This window comes from Meriones unguiculatus, chromosome 15 (assembly GCF_030254825.1).
Source record: "Meriones unguiculatus strain TT.TT164.6M chromosome 15, Bangor_MerUng_6.1, whole genome shotgun sequence".
In the NCBI taxonomy this organism is placed as follows: domain Eukaryota; kingdom Metazoa; phylum Chordata; class Mammalia; order Rodentia; family Muridae; genus Meriones; species Meriones unguiculatus.
The window spans coordinates 72,134,542-72,156,107 of NC_083362.1; the positions used below are offsets into that span (position 1 = coordinate 72,134,542).

The 21,566-nt window shown below is 39.1% G+C and overlaps 1 protein-coding gene across 4 annotated transcripts in view; it reads left to right on the plus strand.

Moving 5' to 3' along the window:
* Positions 1-21,566, plus strand: part of Dis3l2 (DIS3 like 3'-5' exoribonuclease 2) — a 317,733-nt gene that overhangs the window by 64,240 nt on the left and 231,927 nt on the right. For 3 of the 4 annotated variants that reach the window (XM_060368782.1, XM_060368783.1, XM_060368784.1), the window contains exon 6: positions 4,945-4,986. The exons of the other annotated variant lie outside the window; for it this stretch is intronic. In XM_060368782.1, coding sequence (XP_060224765.1) covers positions 4,945-4,986 — 42 coding nt within the window. The remainder of the gene's footprint in view (positions 1-4,944; positions 4,987-21,566) is intronic. 4 annotated transcript variants of the gene reach the window in all.

Sequence of the window (21,566 nt, forward strand, 5' to 3'; positions counted from 1 at the left end):
TTGTATATGTGTTTATTAGGGAGATTGGTTTGTAACTCTCTTGTTGCATCTCTGGGTTTGATATAGCTTTGTAAAAAGTTTGGCAATGTTATTTTCTTTTCTGTTGTATGGATAGTTTGAGGAATGTTGGTGTTAGTCTTTCTTGGAGGTCTGACAAATCCACCAGTGATTCTACTTGGGCCTGGATTTTCTTTTTAAGTTGGGAGATTTTTAATTATTGCATCAGTTGCATTGCTTATTATAGATCCATTTAAATTATATTATCATGTTGTAATTTTTTTAATTTAATTTATTTTTATTATTAGTTACATTTTATTAACTGTATCCCAGCTGTATCCTGCTCCCTTAATCCCTCCCAATCCCACCCTCCCTCCCTCATCTCTTCCCTGCCCCTTTCTAAGTCCACTGATAGGGGAGGACCTCCTTCCCTTTCACCTGACCCTGTTTTATCAGGTATCTTTAGGACTGGCTGCAAAGTCCTCCTCTGTGGCCTAGCAGGACTGCTCCTCCCTTGTGGGGTGGGGAGGTTGAAGAGCCTGCCATTGAGTTCCTGTCAGAAATAGTCCTTGTTCCTCTTACTATAGGAAACCAATTGGTTACTGAGCTACCACGGGCTTCATCCGAGCAAAGGTTCTAGGTTATATCCATACATGGTCCTTGGTGGAGTGTCAGTCTCAGAAAAGACCCCTGTGCCCAGATATATTTGGTCCTTGTAGAGCTCCTATCTTTTCCACGTCATACTAACTCCCCTTCTGCCGAAGGTTTGGTTATGAGTCTTAGTATCTGTTTTGAAACACTGCTAGGTAGGGTCTTCAGATGCCTTCTGTGGTAAACTCCTGTCATACGTCCAATGCACATCCCATTTATCTTTCTAAGTGAGGATTGATCGTCTTACCCTGTGTCCGCTTTCTTGTTTGTCTTCCTTAGGTGTATAGATTTCATTATGTTTATCATATCTTGTAGGTCTATATAAGTGAAGCTGAAAAGCAACAAACCAAGTAATCCAATTAAAAAATGGGGAACAGAGCTAAACAGAGAATTCTTGATAGAGGAATATCGAATGGCAGAGAAACACTTAAAGAAATGCTCATTAGCCATTAGGGAAATGCAAATCAAAACGACCCTGAGATTTCACCTTACACCCATCAGAATGGCCAAGATGAAAAACTCAAGTGATAACACATGCTGGAGAGGTTGTGGAGAAAGGGGAACCCTCCTCCACTGCTGGTGGGAATGTAAACTGGTACAACCACTTTGGAAGTCAATCTGGTGCTTTTTCAGACAATTAGGAATAGTGCTTCCTCAAGACCCGGCTATACCACTGCTAGGTATATACCCAAAATTTGCTCAAGTACACAACAAGGACATTTGCTCAACCATGTTTGTAGCAGCTTTATTTGTAATAGCCAGAATCTGAAAACAACCCAGATGTCCATCAATGGAGGAATGGATACAGAAATTGTGGTATTTTTACACAATGGAATACTACTCAGCAATCAAAAAGGAGGAAATCATGAAATTTGCAGGCAAATGGTGGGATCTAGAAAAGATCATTCTGAGTGAAGTATCCCAGAAGGAGAAAGATAATCATGTTGTAATTTTTATGGTCTTAATACATCTAGAAATTAGTTCTTTTAGATTTTCTGATTTATTGGAATATGGATTTATAAGACCTAATGATTTTCTGAATTTTGTCATCTATTATAATGACTCCAATTTTTAATTCTAATTTTACCTATTTGGATATTCTCTTTTTCTTTTGATTAGTTTGGCTGAGGGTTCATCTTGTTTGTCTTTTAAAAACCACCTCTTTGTCTTGTTGACTGTGTTTGTTTTGTTTCCATTTCATTACTCCCTCTTCTGATGGTAATGATGTCTTTACATCTACTGATTTGAGGTTTGGTTTGTTCTTTTTTAGAGAGTTTAGCTACATCATTAATTTGTTTATTTGAGATCCTTTTAATTTTTTACTGTAGGCATTTAGAGCTATAAACTTCCCTCTTACATCCTAGAGGTTTTGGTATATTGTATTTTCATTTTCATTTCCCTCTAGGAGTATTTTTTATTTACTTTTTGATTTCTCATTGTTCAGTGGTGCGTTGCTTAAGCTCCATAAATTTGTGCATTTTCTGTAGTTTTTTTCTTATGTTGATTTATAGTCATAGTCCATAGTGATCAATTAGAGTACAAGGATTATTTTAATTTTCTTATATCTGTTAAGAATTGCAAAAAAAAATAAAAAAAAAGAAAAATTCTTTCTGTGATATATGCCTATTGATAATTGGAAATTAAATGGAGATTTTAAAGACTTAAAAAAAAAAGAATTGCTTGGGGAGGGGGACATAGCTCAGTGGTTTAAGAGTACCTGTTCTTCCAGAGGACCTTAGATCGGTTCTCAGCACCCACCACAATAGCTAATAACCAGCTGCAACTCTAATTTTAGAGGATCTTATGCCTTCTGGCCTCCATGGGTGCTGTGTAGACATAGTATACTGACTTACACAGGCGAGACACCCATACACATTAAAAAAATAAACAGAAAACCTTTAAAAGGCTGGAGATGGCTCAGCAGTTAAGAGCACTGGCTGCTCTTTCAGAGACCCAGGTTTGATTTCCAGTACCCACCTAGTGACTCACAGCTATCTATAAGTCTAGTTTCGAGGGACCTCACACCTTCTTTTATCCTTTGTGGCTATCAAGCATGCACATGGTACTCAGACATATATGTAGCCAAGCACTCATACACATAAAATAAATAAAATTGAGAAAGACTTGCATAAAGCCATAACGTATGGTCTGTTTTAGAGAAAGTTCCATAGGCTGCTGTGAAAAATGGGAATTATGTAGTGTTTGGATGGACTGTTCTATAGATACCTGCGTTTGTTTGATCCATGATGTCACTTAGTTCTGATATTTTTCTGGTTTTCGTTTGTTTGTTTGTTTCATTTTGGTCAGGATGCCTGCCAGTTGTTAAGAGTGGGGTTTGAGGTCATCCACTGCTGTTGTGCTGGAACTAATCTGTGACATTTCTTCTAGGAGTAGTTGTTTCATGAAATTGGGTGCACCTGTGTTTGGGGCATGTCAGTGTAGAATTGTAATGTTCTTTTAATGGAGTGTTCCCTTATTCAGTATGAAGTGACCTTCATCTTTCCTTATTAGTTTTTGAAGCCCATTTTGTCAGATATTAGATCAGTGATACCTGTTTGTTTTCTAGGTTCACTACATGGAATTCCCTTTTCTATTCTTCCACCCTAAGGTAGTGTTTATCTTTTATAGGAGGTACTTTTCTTGGAGACTTCAAGTAGGTGGTTCCTGTCTTTAAAATTTTTTAACTTGATTATTTCTTTCGAGGACTTTATACATGAGTACTATACATACAACATTTCTCCTCCTCCCTCTGCCTCCCTTACCACTTCCTGTGTCCCCTCACTTCCTCTACTCCCATTCATAGTTGTGATTTCTTTAATTATATATATGTGTAAATATATACATATATGCATTATATATGTATATATATATACATATATACATATACACACATATACATACATACATACACAGACACATCCTGCTCTTTAGTGTTGCTCCTGTGTTTAGGGCTGATCACTTGGGATTGGATAACCTACCTACCAGTGACATTGTACCCGAAATTCTTCCTTGAGAAAATTCTTTTTCTTAGTTTTAGTATGTTGTTACTGATTTTTCTTTCTTATAAACCAAGCTTCTGTCCAGAATCTTGTCATCTTTTCCTTATATTCTTTTCTGTATAGGCTTTCATGTACTTTTATTTACATAATATAGTTAAAAATAACTTTTTAAAAAAATTTTAAGTGATTGCTACCATTCATTTGTTTACTCAACTTTGATTGGCTGAATATTGGCTGTGCTTGGCACTGGCTTAGTTCCTAGGGACGTAACTGCCATCTTTAGCGGCCTTAGATCAGCTTACAGACCAGTACAAAGATCAGATGTCCCACAGTGCTATGGGACATTTTGCTCAACAGAGTGTTGAACATCGAGAGGACAGAAATGCAGGAGGTTGATGGAAGGGAGAGCCTAACAGAGCTTGTTCAGGTTTCTTATAAGGGATGATCTTTGACTTGCAAGTCGAGAATTTGCCAGATGAACATTTAGGAGAGAAGAAAATAGTGCAGGCAAAGGACTGGGTGTTTAAAGAAATAGAGGGATTCATTCCTTTAAGTCTAAGCTGGTCACTGAGCGTCTCTGTGTTTATAGTAATAGTGCCTTGTCAGAACATAGTCTTGTCAAGTCAGACTGAGGTTACTTCTCAATCCTTTACTTTCTGGCTCTGAGCTTTGGAGTGTGTGGGGAAGCATTCTCCTGTACATGGGGTGTGTTTGTTGGTGAAAATCAATGACATAGAATCACCTAGGATAGTCCTTGGGAAGTCTTGGATGCTTCTAAAATGTGAGTTTCATTTGTTCCTTTCACTTTTCTTGAGGCCAGCCACCTAATACCTGGCATACAGTGGGTGGGGGATAAATATTTGTTCAACAATTTCAGTATTTGACAACATTAGAAAAACATCTGGTTCATTTCTTTTGATGTAACATTTTGTGACTAGAAAGAACGAGCATATGGTGAATTCACTAAATTTTGTGATCTTATGAAGCAGAAATTTGTTTTCTTAAGTACTAAGTGTCATTGATGGGGAAAACAGCAATAGTTCAATCAGATTTTCTACGTATTTGTATTGGGAGCTGGATATAATTTTCCCTTTGAATATAAAATATAAATTATTCTGTTTTCTTTCTTCCTTTCCCTCCCTCCCTGCTTCCCTCTCTCCCTCCATACCTCCCTCCCTTTATCTCTCCTTCCTTCCTTCCTTCCGTCCTTCCTTCCTTCCTTCCTTCCTTCCTTCCTTCCTTCCTTCCTTCCTTCCTTCCTTCCTTCCTTCCTTCCTTCCTTCCTATTGCTGTGTAGCCAAGAGTAACCTTTTCTCTGCCTGGAGTGCTGGGATTACAGGTATGTCCTCTCATGCCTGGTTTTAAGTAATGTTAAGGATTAATCCTAGGGTTGACTTTAAAGTATGCTGCAAAAGATACAGAAACAGCTAGATGATGTTCTGTCACGGAGCATAACTGAAAGTTGTATCGTTTTTTAGTGTGAATGGACTTATGGGGAGATTATTTTCAAAGCCTTTGTCCCCCCAAGATCCACTTAGTTTTATGTGATACTCTTGGAGTCAATATTGAGCAAGGGCATTTAGCCCAATGCACACAGAAGCCCGTATATTATGTCACTGGGTTTTTGGAAAAGAAAAAAAAGTAGTTAACTGATGGAAGCTAGGAATTGTAAGCTCAAGTCTGTCTCCTGCATTAGTTGACAGCAGAGGAATTTTAGAAAGGGAAGGCAGTGTTCTTTGTTGATTTGATGGGGAGAAGATGGAGTATTAGGTGCGTGTGTGTGTTTGTGTGCATGCATGGACATGTGAAAGTGTTGATAGTCACCACAGGACTCCTCACAAGTCTCCTCCCCCTATTGGTTGGAGGAGTTACGTTTTCCTTGGCGGGTTATGAGCGTATGATGTCAAAGGGCTGTTGACTAGATAAGTTAATTTCTTCACTGGTCCATTCTAGAAAAGTCAATTTTCTAGAATTTCAACTTTAAGCATCCTTGAATGGATTATTTAATTTTCCCTTAGCAAATAGTTTAAACACATTATTATCTAAGGAATTTATTACAAGGTGTTCAGTCCTTAATTGATTTTAAAAGAAAGAACTTGATAACGAGTAATTTCACTTTTTGTCTTATTTTTCTTTTGTTCTTGTCCAACTTCTGACTGCTTTCTATTTTATGGGAAGAAAATTATTTAAGGGCAGGTTTTGTAAGATGGAAAGACTGTTGTCCCCAAAACTTCATAAAATTCATAATGGAATTTTTCTACTTTTAATTAATACACAAAAAGCTTTCACAGAGAGGGAAGGGAGGATAGGACAGTGGACAGGAAGGCCATTTGCTGGGTGGAATCTTCCTAATGGACCTGGCTTCTTAGGCATAATTTCTATAATTCTTACAGACATAGTACTTTTTGGTAATCTCTTAGCATGATCTGGAAAGATGGCTCAGCAATTAAAAGTCCTGGCTGCTCTTGCCGAGGTCCCAAGCTCAGTTCCTAGCATCCATATGTTGAGGCCAGCCACCTAATACCTGTATGCCATGGGGCTTGTGGAGAAGCCACAATACCTGTATGTCAGGTATTAGGTGGCTGGCCTCAAGAAAAGTGAAAGGAACAAATGAAACTCACATTTTAGAAGCATCCAAGACTTCCCAAGGACTATCCTAGGTGATTCCATTAGCATACAGCTAATGACTGTAATCCCAGTTCCTGGGGATCTGATACAGTCTTCTGGCCTCTCTGGGTACTGCATGCATGTGGCGCATAAAACAAAACTCAAACCTCAGCAGCTTCACAGTTTGTGTTAGTTGTTGCACAGGCCTGAAAGTAAGAAGGAGCTCTGTGAATACACTGGTGTTTCTCAGGGCTGCCAGGTGTTCTGGTCTGCAAAGGGAAAGGAAGCTCATTGACCTAGCTACCATTAACAATTTAGGTGTGTTTTCTCTTTAGAATTCAGAATGCTGGGCACAGAGAGGGGACATGACTGTACAGAGAATGGGTCGGATTGGAACCATTGTTACATTTTTCTTCCGTTTTGCCTTGAAGCTTTTCATTGGTACCTGTTGTAGCTTAGAATCCATCAATACAGAAATCACACTAATTTCTTCTACCTTTTTGTTCTTTAGGCCACCGTCTTTTGATTTCTCATGCTGAGACAGACTAAGCACATGTGCCTCTCTGCATGTGCAGGGAGAGTTATTGAGGAATTAGGAGGAACCTGGAGCAGCGAAGTGTGGGTGGGTAGTTCTGTGTAGCATGGAAAGCTAGTATTTTAGTGATCCATGTCTTCATCTTGTGTATGGTTATATCAGTGTATTTACTTTGTGAGAATATATCACACTAGGCACATATGGCCTACTGTACTTTTCTATATGCAAATAAAACTTAATTACACTGACTAAAGGTATTAAAACCAGAGGAAACATAATGGAATTTTTCTACTTTTAATTAATACACAAATATAATTATGTTTTTAATAATTTATTTTTATTTTATATACATTGGTGTTTTGCCTGCATGTATGTCTGAGGGTGTTGGATCCCCTGGAACAGGAGTTATAGACAGTTGTGAGCTGCCATGTGGGTGCTGGGAATTGTGGGTGCTGGGTCTTCTGGAAGAACAGCCAGCACTCTTAACCACTGAGCCATCTCTCCAGCCCTTTAATTATGTTTTAATTGTAATTATCAAGATAAGCATGGTGGATCTGACAAACTTTTGATATTCGTTTCTATTAGCAAACTCACATTTTATCCTTGCTCATTTACCAACTTGTTACTTACAGTTTATATGTCCTGCTCTTAGTGGTTTTGCTATGTCCTTCAGATGATATTAAGCTGGGAGATACAGTGACTTGCCTTCCTAACTTTCTTGAAGAAGGATGAATAAGGACATCAAACTAAGTACCAAGCCACAAAGCTGGTACTACCCAAGTTCTTAAGGTCTTAGTCTGTGTCTGCTTTCTTATACCATGGAATTGCTGGAATCCAGAGGATGAAGTGGATGCTGTTGGTATTCTAACAACATTGGTATTCTCTCCACCAAGAGTATGGTGGTGGTGGAGAGTATTGAGAGTAGCTAACCCTCTCTTATTCTAATTAGAATTAGTGAGCTGAATTTGAAAGGTGTGGAAGGTATGGGATAAAATTCCTATAATCACAATTGTCCACTTTGCTTGAGTTTATGCTCTCCAGTCCTTGTCATAGGTTTGTTTGAGTACCTGCTTGGAGGATGGTTTCCTGTGTAGCAAGTTTTCTAAGGCCTAAGTTGATGTACAGTTTGAGTCAGTATGACTCTGTCTGCACATAGGCTGATGGGTTAAGTTAGACACTGATGACAAAGCATGCTTGGAGTAAGTTCTCCATTCACTGAAATACTGACTTGGTGGTTTAGCAGAACATTTGCAAAAATAAATGCATCTGTTAGGACATGTGAACATATTTGATCCATAAAGTGTGTGTGTGTGTGTTTATGTGTGTGTGCCACAGCTCACATGTGGAGGTCAGAGGAAAGCTGTGGGAGTTGGTTCTTTTTTTTCCCCACTATGTGGGTCCCAGGTCATCAGGCTTGGCTGATGGGTGCATTTACCCATCAAGGCATCTTGCTGGCTGTGATAAAGGATATTTTTATTTATGCCTATTTAAAAAGGTAATTGTATAACTTAATGACTTCTTTTTCATTCTTGGATCTTTGATGCTAGTTCATAGTTTTGTATTTTTAAAAGCTACAAATATAACAGTGCTTTTAGGGTAAAATATCTGTCAGTATTTCCATTATAAAGTGTAATTTTAAAGAGTTTAGAAGTCAGCTGTAAAAATTTGTTCTTGGCTGATACTTAGTATACAAAAATCTCTGCCAGGCTAATTTCCAGAATTTTTGCAGCAGCATAAACTAAGGTTGCATGGTAGAAACAGCCTACACTGGGCTCATTTTTTTGTTTCTATCAGTGTAGGGAAGATGACAGCTTTTCAAAATGATTCATGTAAAACAATATAAACTTTTCTCTTGAGTTATGTTCTTAAAAAATTGTTGGTTTTAAAAAAAATGTTACTTCATCCTCTACAAGGTAACCATTGCTTAAATATAAAAAATTGAGGCAGGTATGGTGGCACACATTTTTAATCCCAACACCCTGGAGGCAGAGGCAGGATCTCTGTGAGTTCAAGGCCAGCCTGGTCTACATAATAAGTCTCTGTTTCAAACAAATCAACCCAACCCAACCCAACCAAGCCAAACCCAACCCAAATTGTACCATCCCCCCTACCTGAAGCCCAGATTGGAGCTTGTGAAACTTTTTTTGCGATTAGGTTCCACTGGTTCTTCTTAAGGTCAGGGCTACATAGTGACTTTGTGGCCTCATACTCTTTTTTTTTTTTTTTTTTTCCTCTGCTCTACTTTGTAGCTTTCCGTTTGGTACATGGCTTAGCTGTTTGCAAAAGAAGTTAGAAAATGCTGGGGAAAAGAGAGAGAGAGAGAGAGAGAGAGAGAGAGAGAGAGAGAGAGAGAGAGATTTTTATGCATGGCTGGAGACTTAGCTAGGGAAGCTAGAGAGCTTCTAGTTAATGTAATGTAATGTAATTGTCTTACTAAACCTCTGGGCAGATCTTAGGTTGAAGCCATCAACCACAGTGTAGATAAGCATTTTGCCTTGATGTTGCCTCAAGCATGCATGCACACACAGCTCTGATGCTTTTATAGCTCACAGCCAGGCCTCTGTTCTTTTCTAGAGTTTCTTCACAGTTAAGCCCCGTAAGTAGAGTCCCTCCAGAATAATTTCATGTGATACAGCTAGACTAGCCTTGTAGTTAATAGTAGCTGCCTCTTGTGTTACTGAATTGTGGAAGTACATGTATGTAAAGCCTTTGGGGAACATTTAAAATCTTGTTAGTTTAAAATGAAACTTGCATCTGCTTTGATACCCTGCTGGGTAGAGTCTTTCAGAGGCCCTCTGTGGTAGGCTCCTGTCCTGTTCCCTGTTTTCTCCCTCTTCTGATGTCCATCCCATTTGCCTTTCTGAATGAGGATTGATCATCTTACCCAGGATCCTCTTTCTTGACTAGCTCCTTTAGGTATACAGATTTTAGTATATTTACTCTATATTATATGTCTAATCTCCACTTATAAGTGAGTATATACCATGTGTGTCTTTCTGTTTCTGGGATACCTCACTCAGGATGCTCTTTTCTAGTTCCCACCATTTGCCTGTAAATTTCGTGATTCCTTATTTTTAATTGCTGAGTAGTATTCCATTGTGTAAATGTACCACAATTTCTGTATCCATTCCTCAACTGAGGGGGATCTGGGCAGAGTGCAGGGAATCTTAAGATTCCTGGGGGAGATAGAAAAGGGGAGATAGAAAGACCTGGAGGGGACAGGAGCTTCACAAAGAGAGGAACAGAACCAAAAAATCTGGACACAGGGGTCTTTTCTGAGATGCCAACCAAGGACCATGCATGGAGATAACCTAGAACCCTGGCACAGATGAAGTGCATGGCAGCTTAGTGTCCAAGTGGGTTCTCTAGGAAGGGGAACAGGGGCTGTCTCTGACATGAACTCAGGGGCTGGCTCTTTGATCACCTCCCCCTGACGGGGTGGGCAGCCTTACCAGGCCACAGAGGAAGACAATGCACAGAATTCTGATGAGACCTGATAGGCTAGCGTCAGATGGAAGGGGAAGGGGACCTCCCTTATCATTGGATTGGGGGAAGGGCATAGGAGAAGAGGGAGGGAGGGTGAGGTTGGGAGGGGACGAGAGAGGGGGCTACAGCTGGGATATAAAGTGAATAAACTGTAATTAATAATAAATAAATTTAAAAATAAAATGAAACGACTTTATGGGAAATATGAATTGGAAAGAATGCTGGGTTTTATGCATTCATTTAGAAATATAGTATCCATGATGGAAAAAGAAATACTTTACTAAGGCTATGCTTCCTCCTTCCACAGCCGCCCTGTTTTAAAGCCTCTCCCTAATACTACAAAGGAATGATGCTATACTACTCTTAGGGCCAAGAAAGTAAAAACAATAACAGACCTTTCCTTCATAAACCCAAGCAACATCATCAAACAAATGCATTTTGAGAATCAGGTCTGAGTTCTCAGGAACTTGCTTTAGATTTTTAGAGTCATCTTGACCAATGGCCGGTGCACCATGCTTCAGTGGACAAACACCTTCATTGGCCTTAGAGTCTGTTATGTGTTGTTTTCTCTGGAATCATCTTTGCTAAGATGCTAACACTTTTGCCTGGCTGGCTTTGGGTGGCTTATTCCAAGGGAGATGGCTGTTCATGTTGTCATGATTTGTGAGACACACTAATATAAGGGCTTAATCCAAAGTATGGAAGTGATAGTGGGCAATAAGCAAATGTTTGCTTCATAGGTCCTAACAAGTGCTTATGAGTCTGTGTGGAGATGCTCTTTGGTTAAAACAGATCCTGTTGCGAGGCTAAGCACTGCACTCAGGGTCAGCCGCTTTGGACCCAGAGAAGAGCATGTCTGATTGCATGCGGGTTGATGCCCCAGGTCCCGCCTCTGAGAAAAAGCTATCGGACAGGTCTGATGCTCTTTGGGTGGATAACACCTAAATGAACATTGGTACAAAGTCCAAATTTATTTCTAATATCAGAGATCAGACCTCTACTCTTGCCTGATGCGTCTAAAACAAAAAGGGGGAACTGTAGAGAGCTGCGTAATGCCGCGCCTTAAAGATGGAGCTGGTTTCTGCCTTCCACCTTCCGATGGTGAGTGCTCTCTGTCACAAACAACTACATATTTGGCTAAGGCTGAGGATCTGGCTTGCTTCCGTGTATGTGGACCTATGGACCTATCTGCATTGCCCACGTGGCATGCTGGGGTTGGCTACCCAGAGGCTATTTAAGCTGTGGGCTGGCTTTCCCCAGGGTCAGAAGATTGTTCAAGGTTCCTGAATAAACTGCATTGAGAAAAAAAATAATAAAAAATAAAAGATAATATTTTAACAGTAAAAAAAAAAAAAAACAGATCCTGTTACTTCTCAGAGGAGTGATTGGTTATTCGCATTACTTGCTGAGGATTAATTTCTTAACATTATTTTTTAAAAATTGCAATAGATCTGTTATGTACTGCTTTCACTGGAATTACTCATTTTTCTAAGCCCAATTTTCTTTTAGGGAATAAATGCAGGTTCTATAAAACCCTCTTAGTGATCAAGAGCCAATAAACAATCCCCACACACATGCACCTCCACCCATGTATTAAAATCTGTGTCCATGTAGATATGTCCAGTTCCAGTGTAACACTGCAGAGTTCATTCTAGTTTCCCCTTCCCCACATTTACATTTTCTTTCTCTGACACAACAAGTCTGGCTTTTATTTTCTAATATATATCTCTGTGAAGAATGCCGTGGAGGTTTTCATTAGACCGCATTGACTGTGTATTGTTTTTGGTAAGATAGTAATTTTCATAGTATTGAATCTACCAGTCCATGAACATAGGAGATCTTTCTGTTTTCTGTTGCCTTCTTCAATTTCTTTAGAGTTTTAAAGTTTTCATTGTAGAATTCTTTGATTCCTTGGTTAATTTACTCCAAGTGTTTTTGTTTTTGTTTTTAAATGCTAGTAGAGATAGGATTGTTTGCCTTGTAGGCAATGTTTCTTTTTTCTGCAACCTTGTCAGAATTTGTTATTGTTACTTTTTTATTTTTAAAGTCATTTAATGGCTGGGGTGATGTGGAATCTCAATATGATTTTGGTTTGTAGTTCTTTGATGGCTAAAAATATTAGCATTTAAAATGTATTTATTGGGTATTTCACCTTTTCCTTTGAGAAGTATGTGTTCAGATCATTTATTCACTTACTGACTATATTACTAGTTCTTTTATTAACTTTTTGATTCTTCCTTGTGTGTGTATGTGTATGATATATATATATGACCATCATATACATGTGACTAATAGACTCAAGATGACTATCATACACATATGACATATATCATACACATTTACTTAGAGGGAGGGAGAGAGCGAGAGCGAGAGCGAGAGCGAGCGAGAGAGAGAGAGAGAGAGAGAGAGAGAGAGAGGGTAGTGTACCCCAGCTATGGTGGCCACATGCATTGTTCAGGTATTGTTTTCTACAGGTTTTTGTGAGTAATTTCAGTACTTATTTTTGATAATACATGTGATTGAGAATTTTTAATGCTTGTCCTTAGTTTACTCTGTTTTGAAGCCTTCTTACCAGGTTCTTCATATTTATAGTAATGACATCTTACTCTTGCCTTGCCTCTTATCAATATGATACGGCCATTTGTGTCCCTGCTCATGCTCATTTTTCTTGAATTTTTTTTTTTTTGTCTAAATGCAGATCATTATTTGTGTGAATTTCTTTCTCTGTGTTGTCTGTGTGTGCGTATAGACCAGACCAGAAGCCAAACACTATTTTTTTCTTATTACCGAGGAGCTAGCCACCTTATTGCTTTGTTTTCTGAGAAGGGTCTATTCCTGGGACCTGGGATCCACGGATTAAGATAGGCTGGTCAGCTGTGAGGCCCAGGGGTTATTGTCCCAGCCCTGGAACTACAGCCACATGCCATCATGCCTAGCTGTTTTATGTGGTGCAGTGATGTTACTCAGGTTCTCATGGTTACATGGCAGACACTTTGCTGTCTGAGCCATCTCCCTAGTCTTGCTTCCCATGGTAATTTTTAGTTTCTTAGTAGAGACTGACCATGTGGAATATGCCAACCCTGGAATATGGCCCTTGTTTCAGTGCCTGATGCCCGCTTTTTAAAATTAATTAATTAATTCAATTTATATATTGGTCACAGAGCCTGATGCCTTCTTGACCTCAGACATATTCATTAAATATATTTAAATTTTAGAAATGGTCTCAGGTTGAATTTATTTTAATGCATCAGTGAGATGTGGGATGCATTTGCCACAGGTTGTTATAATGTGAGAGAATTTGAGGTTAGGTAGTAGTTAAGCCTCTACATAAGTAAAAACCCTAAATATAAATGAGCCTTATTTTAGTTGACAAGTTATTGAAACATTTGGGTTTTCTTTCCTGAATAGTGTTATTATATTTCTACTTTGATTCTATGTAAAAAAAAATGTTGTGACTTTAAAAGGAGTCATATTTAATTCAAGCAAGCATTAACAGCCCTATGAGTAGACTTCTAGGAATACAAAAACAGAAATTTTTCTCTAAAAATAATCCTAGTTTGATTATCTCTAAGGACCCTTGGATCTTTAGTCTTTTCTAGGAGGCACACGTTCGCACTCCCTGACAGAGGGGGTGTCACTGCAGTTCCCATCTGTGAGCATGCAGGCCATATAATTGGAAGGGGGGCTACAAAAACCTGGGAAAAGCGAAAGGTTTCAGGACCCACAGCAATCAAAAGTTAATGAAAAGCTCCTTAATGAAGTCAAGTCTTCAGTATTGTTTCATCACGTGACCTCACTGAAAAGCTTGGTTCTGAGCACAGGTCGTTTGCCCTTTGTGCTGCACATTCTATCATGCCACACAGTAGCACCCTGCTGGGAGCAACATGCCTCAAATCTGAGGCTAGTCTTTATGATAAATTGCATTTTTGTTTGTAGTAACAAGTTTTCTGTTTTAATTTTAGAAATGTTTTAATTTTATTTTATATGTTTTAATTTTAGAAAACAAAACTTTTAATATCTTCCTACTGTCATTATTAAATAAATTTTGTTGAGATTAGTCCATAATTGTCAACAATTTCCATACTGCCTTTAAACATACTTTTATCATTTTATAATATATGTATTACTGAGTAGTGTTCTCACTATTAATAATTATAACATCAAAACATTGATCGACTCTGAAAAGTGTTGAGCTTTATGTATGCATTTTATTAGTATGTTCTGTAGTATCATCTATTTAGCCTAGACTTATTCTTTCTATAAATAAATATTACCGTATCAAAAGTTTAATAAATGATAAAAATATATGAATACCCAAGAATTGTTTTAAAATAAATTTTCTGCCAGATGTGATGCCGAACCCTGTAATCCTCACATTCTGGAGACTCCAGCAGGTTGACTGTTGCAGCCTGTAGCCTGAGCTACATAGTGAGTTTGAGGGCAGCCTGGGCTGTAGAGTGAGATCCTGTCTCAACAAAACTCAGAAAAAGAAAAATGCTTTATGATATTTTATAAGTAATTGTATAATTTGTAAACCTCACTTTATGCTATATGCCCAGTGTCATGTAAACATGTCCTGAGTGAAAGGCATGCAAGAGGAAAAAGTTTAATTCTCTGCTGTGGTGATTAGCACAAGAATGGCCATGTGACCCAGAGAACCCGGCCTTGGGACTCTTGCAGAATACTTTAGTGAGAGATTCTTTTCTTCTGTTGGGTTAGTTAAGAAAATGAGACTTAATCTGGTACTACTCGTGTTTGTATTCTTCATCCTCTATGAAGAGAGGAGCTGCTGTGACAATGGAGAGCTAATTGCAGAAAAGTGACACAGCACACACACTACTGACAGAAAACAAACCTTATAAATATCAATCGAGACCCTTAATCTGATAGAGTGACTTATTTATACATATGCCAATAAGTTGCTTTAAGAACACGGGTGTTTCCTAGATCAGAAGCATTTTGTTTCACACCACGATGAAAAAACAGACTATATTCCAAAGAGAGAAAAAGCACTGGGAATCACAAAAAGATGATAGCGCATCCAGAAAGCACAGAAAAGTAGAAAGAGTGTGCAGAAAAATGTAGGAACCTCTTCAGCCTCAACAGGGCCTGGATCTACAACTGCAAAGGGAGGTGCGCAGCACTGATGACTGCCCACTGGCCCCCTCCGTTTCCACAGAAAGCCCGCAGCTCTTGAAAGCCCTACATCTAGCAGGGGATTGGGTGTGACTGGCTCCCGGCTTGGTAGTCTGGCCTTAGGGAGGAAACCCTTTATGTTGTTCCTTATATCTGAGAATTCAGTATTTAGGCTTCATCTTAGGAAGGAACCTATTGGAAGCTGGGTAGATGGCTCACTGGGTAAAGATGCCACTGAACCTGAGGAACTGAATTCAATCTCTGAAATCTGCTTGTGGGAAAGAGAGAACCAGCTCTTCATGTTGTCCTCTGACTTCTACATGTCCACTGTGGCATGTAATACACATACATACACACACACACACACACACACACACACACACACACACACACACACAGAGAGAGAGAGAGAGAGAGAGAGAGAGAATAAATAATAAATCATTGTAAGTTCTTGAACAAGAGAGCTTCTATTGAGAGTCAGCTTCTTGGGAACTTGAAAGCAAGGATTGTTACAACTCTGAGCCTGGTCCACTCTGCTGCAGCTGTCTCAGTAGGAGACAGTCCCAGGAAACGGTTGGGAAGGGCAAGTTGAGCATGATCCGGCTGAGAAATGTAGTCAGCAGAGGGCTCAGTGTAAAGGATTCCATGGTCAGTATGCCCAACCCTGTGCCAAGGAATTCTAAGCTCATGACTGGCAAAGTGCTTGGCCTCCAGGATGCTTCCTTTCTGCATGTGGTTCCCTGCAGGTCAGCAGATTTCCCATGCCTGCTTCCTCCTACAATGGGAACTGAACAGACGGAAACTTAGGCACAGTGCTGGCTCCCCACTGCCCCATTCCCTTGCAGAGCCCAGTGTTCTGTTCTCTTCCTTCACACTGCAGTGCCCTTGGAAGACTCTTAGCACGGGCCTCTGCTGCTCCTGGTTGTATATACTGGGAGATTGGAGAGGTGGCTCTGGGTCCTTAGGAGCCTGTGTGGCCTAGAGTCGACAGGGGCCAGCAGTGGCCTCCTGTGTGCAAAGAACAAAAGCTTCTACATGAATGCAGCCTTAAAGCTGACAGCTGACCCTTGACTGGCTTGATCTTAGCCTACATTCAGCACCAGCAAGAAGTCCATTTCACTATCTGCCCCTCATCCAGAAGATTCCAGTATTAGAGGATCCAGAACTAGTCTTCTTTACCTTTATCTAATTTTATTTCCTCTTCTTCCATGGCCTGGCAAGGCTGCATCAAATCAGGGCTAAGAGATCATGTGTTCATAGCAGCTTTGTAATAGCCAGAATCTGGAAACAACTTAGGTATCTCTCATTGGGGGAATGGATACAGAAATTGTGGTACATCTACACAATGGAAATACTACTCAGCTATTAAAAACAAGAAAATCATGAAATTTGCAGACAAATGGATGGGACTAGAAGAGATCATCCTGAGTGAGGTAACCCAGAAACAGAAAGACAGCCATGGTATACACTCAGTAATAGGTGGATATTAGCCATATAATAAAGCAAGTCTTAACAAAGAAAAAGAAATCAAAATAATTGATTTTATCATGCCAAATGGAATAAACTAGAAGTCAATAGCAAGAGAAACCACAGAGTCTACAAATACTGAAGATTGAGCAATGTATTTTTAAATGATTGGTGAGTCACTTAAGAAATCAGAGAGGAAATTTGAAAATTCCTAGAATCAAATGAAATTGAAAACACAAATTGTTAGAACCTTTGGGATACAGCTGAGGCATTTCTAAGAGGGAAGTTTATAGCTATCTGGGCTTACATTAAAAATCTTAAAAATTTCAAATAAATTACTTAATGATAAACCTTAAGGTCTTACAAAAATAAGTACAAGCGAAGCCCCAAATTAGGATATGGAAAGAAATAAGGATCAGAACTGAAATTAATGAAATTGAGAGTAAAAGAAAATACAAAAGATCAGTGGAACAAAGAGGTGGTTCTTTGAAGAGAGAAACTGGGTTGACACACCATTAGCCAAAGTAACTAAAAGAAAGAGAAGGCCCAGTTTAATGAAAGTAGAGCTGAAAAGGGGGACATTACAGTGGTATCACAGAAATTCAGAATATTTTTAGCTATTATTTTGGAAACTTAGCAGTCCAATAAACTAGAAAATCTAGAAGGAATGGGCAAATTCTTAGACATGTGACCTACAAAATTGTATCTAGAGGACGTAGCAGTATAAACCCATGTACGGTGAGCACTGGACTGAAGCAGTTATGAAGACTGTATAAAGAAAAGCCCACAACTGGATGGACTCACATCCAGTTAGACTCTACTTGACCTTTAGGAGGAACTAACACCAAAGCTTCTCTGACTAGTCCATAAGATAGAGAGGGAAGAAATGCGTCTAGATTCATTATATAATGCCAGTATCACCTGACATCAAAGCTGGATAAGGATATAAGAAGAAAGCTATAGCTTGGTATTTTTGATGATCATAAAAACAAAAATTCTCAATGCATTACTTGTCAAAAGAAGTGAACAACACATTGAAAAGATCAGAACCACAATCATGCTTTTATTGTAGGAATGTAAATATGGTTCAACATACACAAATCAATTAACAATGTGCACATGAGAAGATGAGTCAAGGACATAAATTATATGAATCCCTCAGCAAATACAGAAGAAAGCCTTTGACAAGGCTTAAAACTTCTTCATGATAAAATTCTTGCAGAAACTATGTATCATATTTTGATATAATAAAGCCTGCATGTGATAAACCTACTGCCAATATTATACTGGTAGAACATGAGAGTGTTTCTTCTATAATGAGGAATAAGAAAGGGTTTTCCACACCTTCCTCTATTACTTAATATAGTGCTTGGATTCTTTGAGCAGCCATGCAAGAGAAAGAGACAAAAGTGATGTAAATAGGAATGATTGCTGACAGTATATAAATCGGTGCTTCTCAACCTTCCTAATGCTGTGACCTTCATGTTGTAGTAACCCCCAACCATAAAATTATTTTTGTTGCTATTGGAGTTTTGCTACTGTTATGAATCATAATGTAAATATTTATGTTTTCCAATGGTCTTTGTGACCCCAGTAACCTAGTAATTTGACCCCCATGAGGGTCGGGACCCACATGTTCGAAACCTCTGGTCTAAACATTCTGGCAAGGAGATTCTTATACCTGATAAGCCCTTTCAGAAAAGTGGCAGGACACAAAATCAACATATAAAAATTAACTAGTTTTCTACATATGAACAATAAATGTGCTATATACCAACAATATTTTTTTTAAATTTCAGTTTATTTACTTTACATCCCAAGGGTGCCCCCTCCCTCTTCTCCTTTCAGCCCTCCTTCCCCTCCTTCCCCCTCTTCCTTCCCCCCAGAAAAGGGAAGTTCCCTCCCTCCATATCAACCCTCCCCAGCACATCAAATCAAATCAGGACTGAGCACATCCTCATCCTCTGATTTCTACAGTATATTAAAAAAAAAAGAAGTTCAAGACCTTAAATAATTTTTTTTAATACCGAGGAAAGAAATTACAAACAATAGAAAATGGAAAGACCTTCCAAATTTATGGATTAGTAGAATTAATACTGTTAGGTAATCATATTACCTGAGGTGATGCATAGATTCAGTGTCATCCACACCAATATTCCAATGACATCCTTCACAGAATAGTAAAAGAATTATGAAATTCATACACAAAACACCCTGAATAAAAAACAGTTATAAGGTGCAATGTTAGCAAAATCAAAAGTGTGATTTGAAGCTATTTTACAGGACCATGAGAACCAAACTAGTACAATACACATACAAACACAGAATTGAAAATAGAATACAAACTTACTCTTTTAAAAACTTAATAAATTTGAGAATTTCATGCATGAATATACTATGTTATTTCTATAGGCTTCTCCTTCTGACTCCATCTATGTTCCTCTATTCCTCCCAAATTCACAAACTTTTTTCTGTAATTGTTCTTAACCCCCTCCCCCCAATCTTTCTAGAGCTGACTACTTAGGACTGAATAACCTATAAAAGGGTTTGTCCATGGAGAAAAAGGGTTCTTCCTCCTTCATCAGCTATGATTGCTTATAGCAATCATCTAGGGGTGAGACCTTGTGAAGTTTCTCCCATCCATGTTGCTGTGTTGACTGGTGTGGTCACTGTTTAGGTCTTGTACAGGTACCATATTGTTAAGATTTAATGGGTGCAGCATTCCTGTCATGCCTAGAAGATACTGACGTGAAGCAGGTGACCCAGTCTTCTGCCTTTTACAATTTAAAAAAACATTTACTTTTGGGAGAAAGAGAGTTTGTGTGTGTTTGTGCATGTGAGTGTAGTGCCCATGGAGGCCAGAAGAGGGTGCTGGATCCCCTGGAACTGAAGTTAGAGGAGTGTCTTAGTTAGGGTTTCTATTACTGTGATAAAACACCATAACCAAAAGCCATTTGAGGAGAAAAGGGTTTATTTCACCAGTTTATTGTAGCTTCTAGGCCATCATCCAGGAAGTCAGGGCAGGGATCTGGAGGCAGGAACTGATGCAGAGGCCATGGAGGAGTACTGCTTACTGCCTTGTTCCCCTGACTTGCTCACTTTGCTTTCTCATATACCCCAGAGCCACCTGCTCAGGGACAGCACCACCCACAGGATGGTCCCTAACACATCAATCATCAATCAAGAAAATGGCCCATAGGCTTTCCTACTGGTCAGCATTTTCTCAGTTGTGATTTCCTCTTTTCAGATGACCCTAGCTTGTGGTAGGTTGACAAAAATCCAACCAGGACAAGGTAAGGTTGTGAGCCTCCCTGATGTGTGAATGTGCTAGGAACCAGATGTGAGACCTCTGTAAGAGCAGTATTTACTCTGAACTGCTGAGCTATCATTTTTAGCCCCTAACTCATAAGTCTTTCTGGTCTCTTTCCTGTTGTTCCCTGAGCCTTAGGTATAGGGATTGTATTGTAGATGTACCATTTGTGCTGGGCACTACACAGTCATTTACTCTATGCATTTGGGCCTCTTGTGTATCTCAGTATTAGCGTCTATCTACCCCTTGCAAAAAAAATAAAGAATAAAACTCACCTTCTATGATGAGTAATGAATGTTACATTTACCTGCGAGTGTAAGCATGTGTATTTAGAATACAGTTGGAAGAGGTCAATGATCTCTCTATGAGCCATGGATTCTTGGGACCAGGCATGAGTTTTCTCTTGGCTCGCTTAAGTCCAGTTAGACAGTTACTCCCAAGATGTTAGTGCCACTGTTGTACCATCTGTTGTATTTTCTCGGTTGGTTGTTGTGGTTTACAGGCTTTACGCTGGGTAGGAACATTGATCGCTTACTCTGCTGGCAGCTTTCACACCTTCGATATCAGAAGAACTAGATCTCAGGGAGAGGTTTTCATGTCAGTGCGAACTTTATTCCTCCAGTGCCTGTGTTTGAAGTTAGTGGTATCTTCAACAACAGGGTCTTACTTTCCAGTTGTGGGAAACAACCATCTTATTCTTCAGAAAGGTGCTGTAAATATACATCAGATAAATATCATTTGGATTTTATGACATTTATCAAGATTTATTTAACAAATGTGTATTGAGTACTTACTGTGTGATTGGTGCTATCACAAGTGTTGTGTATATAGCAACAAGCAAAAAAGGAAAATTCTGCCTTGGTAGAGCTTGCATTCCATTGGGGAGGATATAATGCCATTGACTAAGACAGTCTTTGTGATATACTCAATAATAAGTGCTAAAGAGACAGAAAAAATATGAGGGGCATGAGTTTGGGGGTGAGAGTTGAGATTCTTTATAGCATGGCTCAAGAAGGCAACAGTAGTAACAACTACGGGAAGGGAGGGGCTCCTTACACAGACCGTGTGAAATATTTGGTACATACCTGCTGTGTCAAGGACTAGCAGAGAGGCTGACGGAGAGTTCCTGGGTGAGCATGAAGGGATGAATGGGGTGGAGTGAGGTAATGTGTCAGGCAGGGTCCCTGCATCAGTACTAGGAGTTGGCATTTGTCTCTGATTGAAGTGGAAAGGCTTAGAAAGGTTATGAAGGGAACTGATGCAATTTTGACATGTGTTTACTAGACTTATTCTGACCCCTCAGTTGGGAGTAGATTAAAAATGGGCAGGGAGACTCTTAGGAGTCTGTTGACCATGTTCAGGAGAACTAATGGAAATT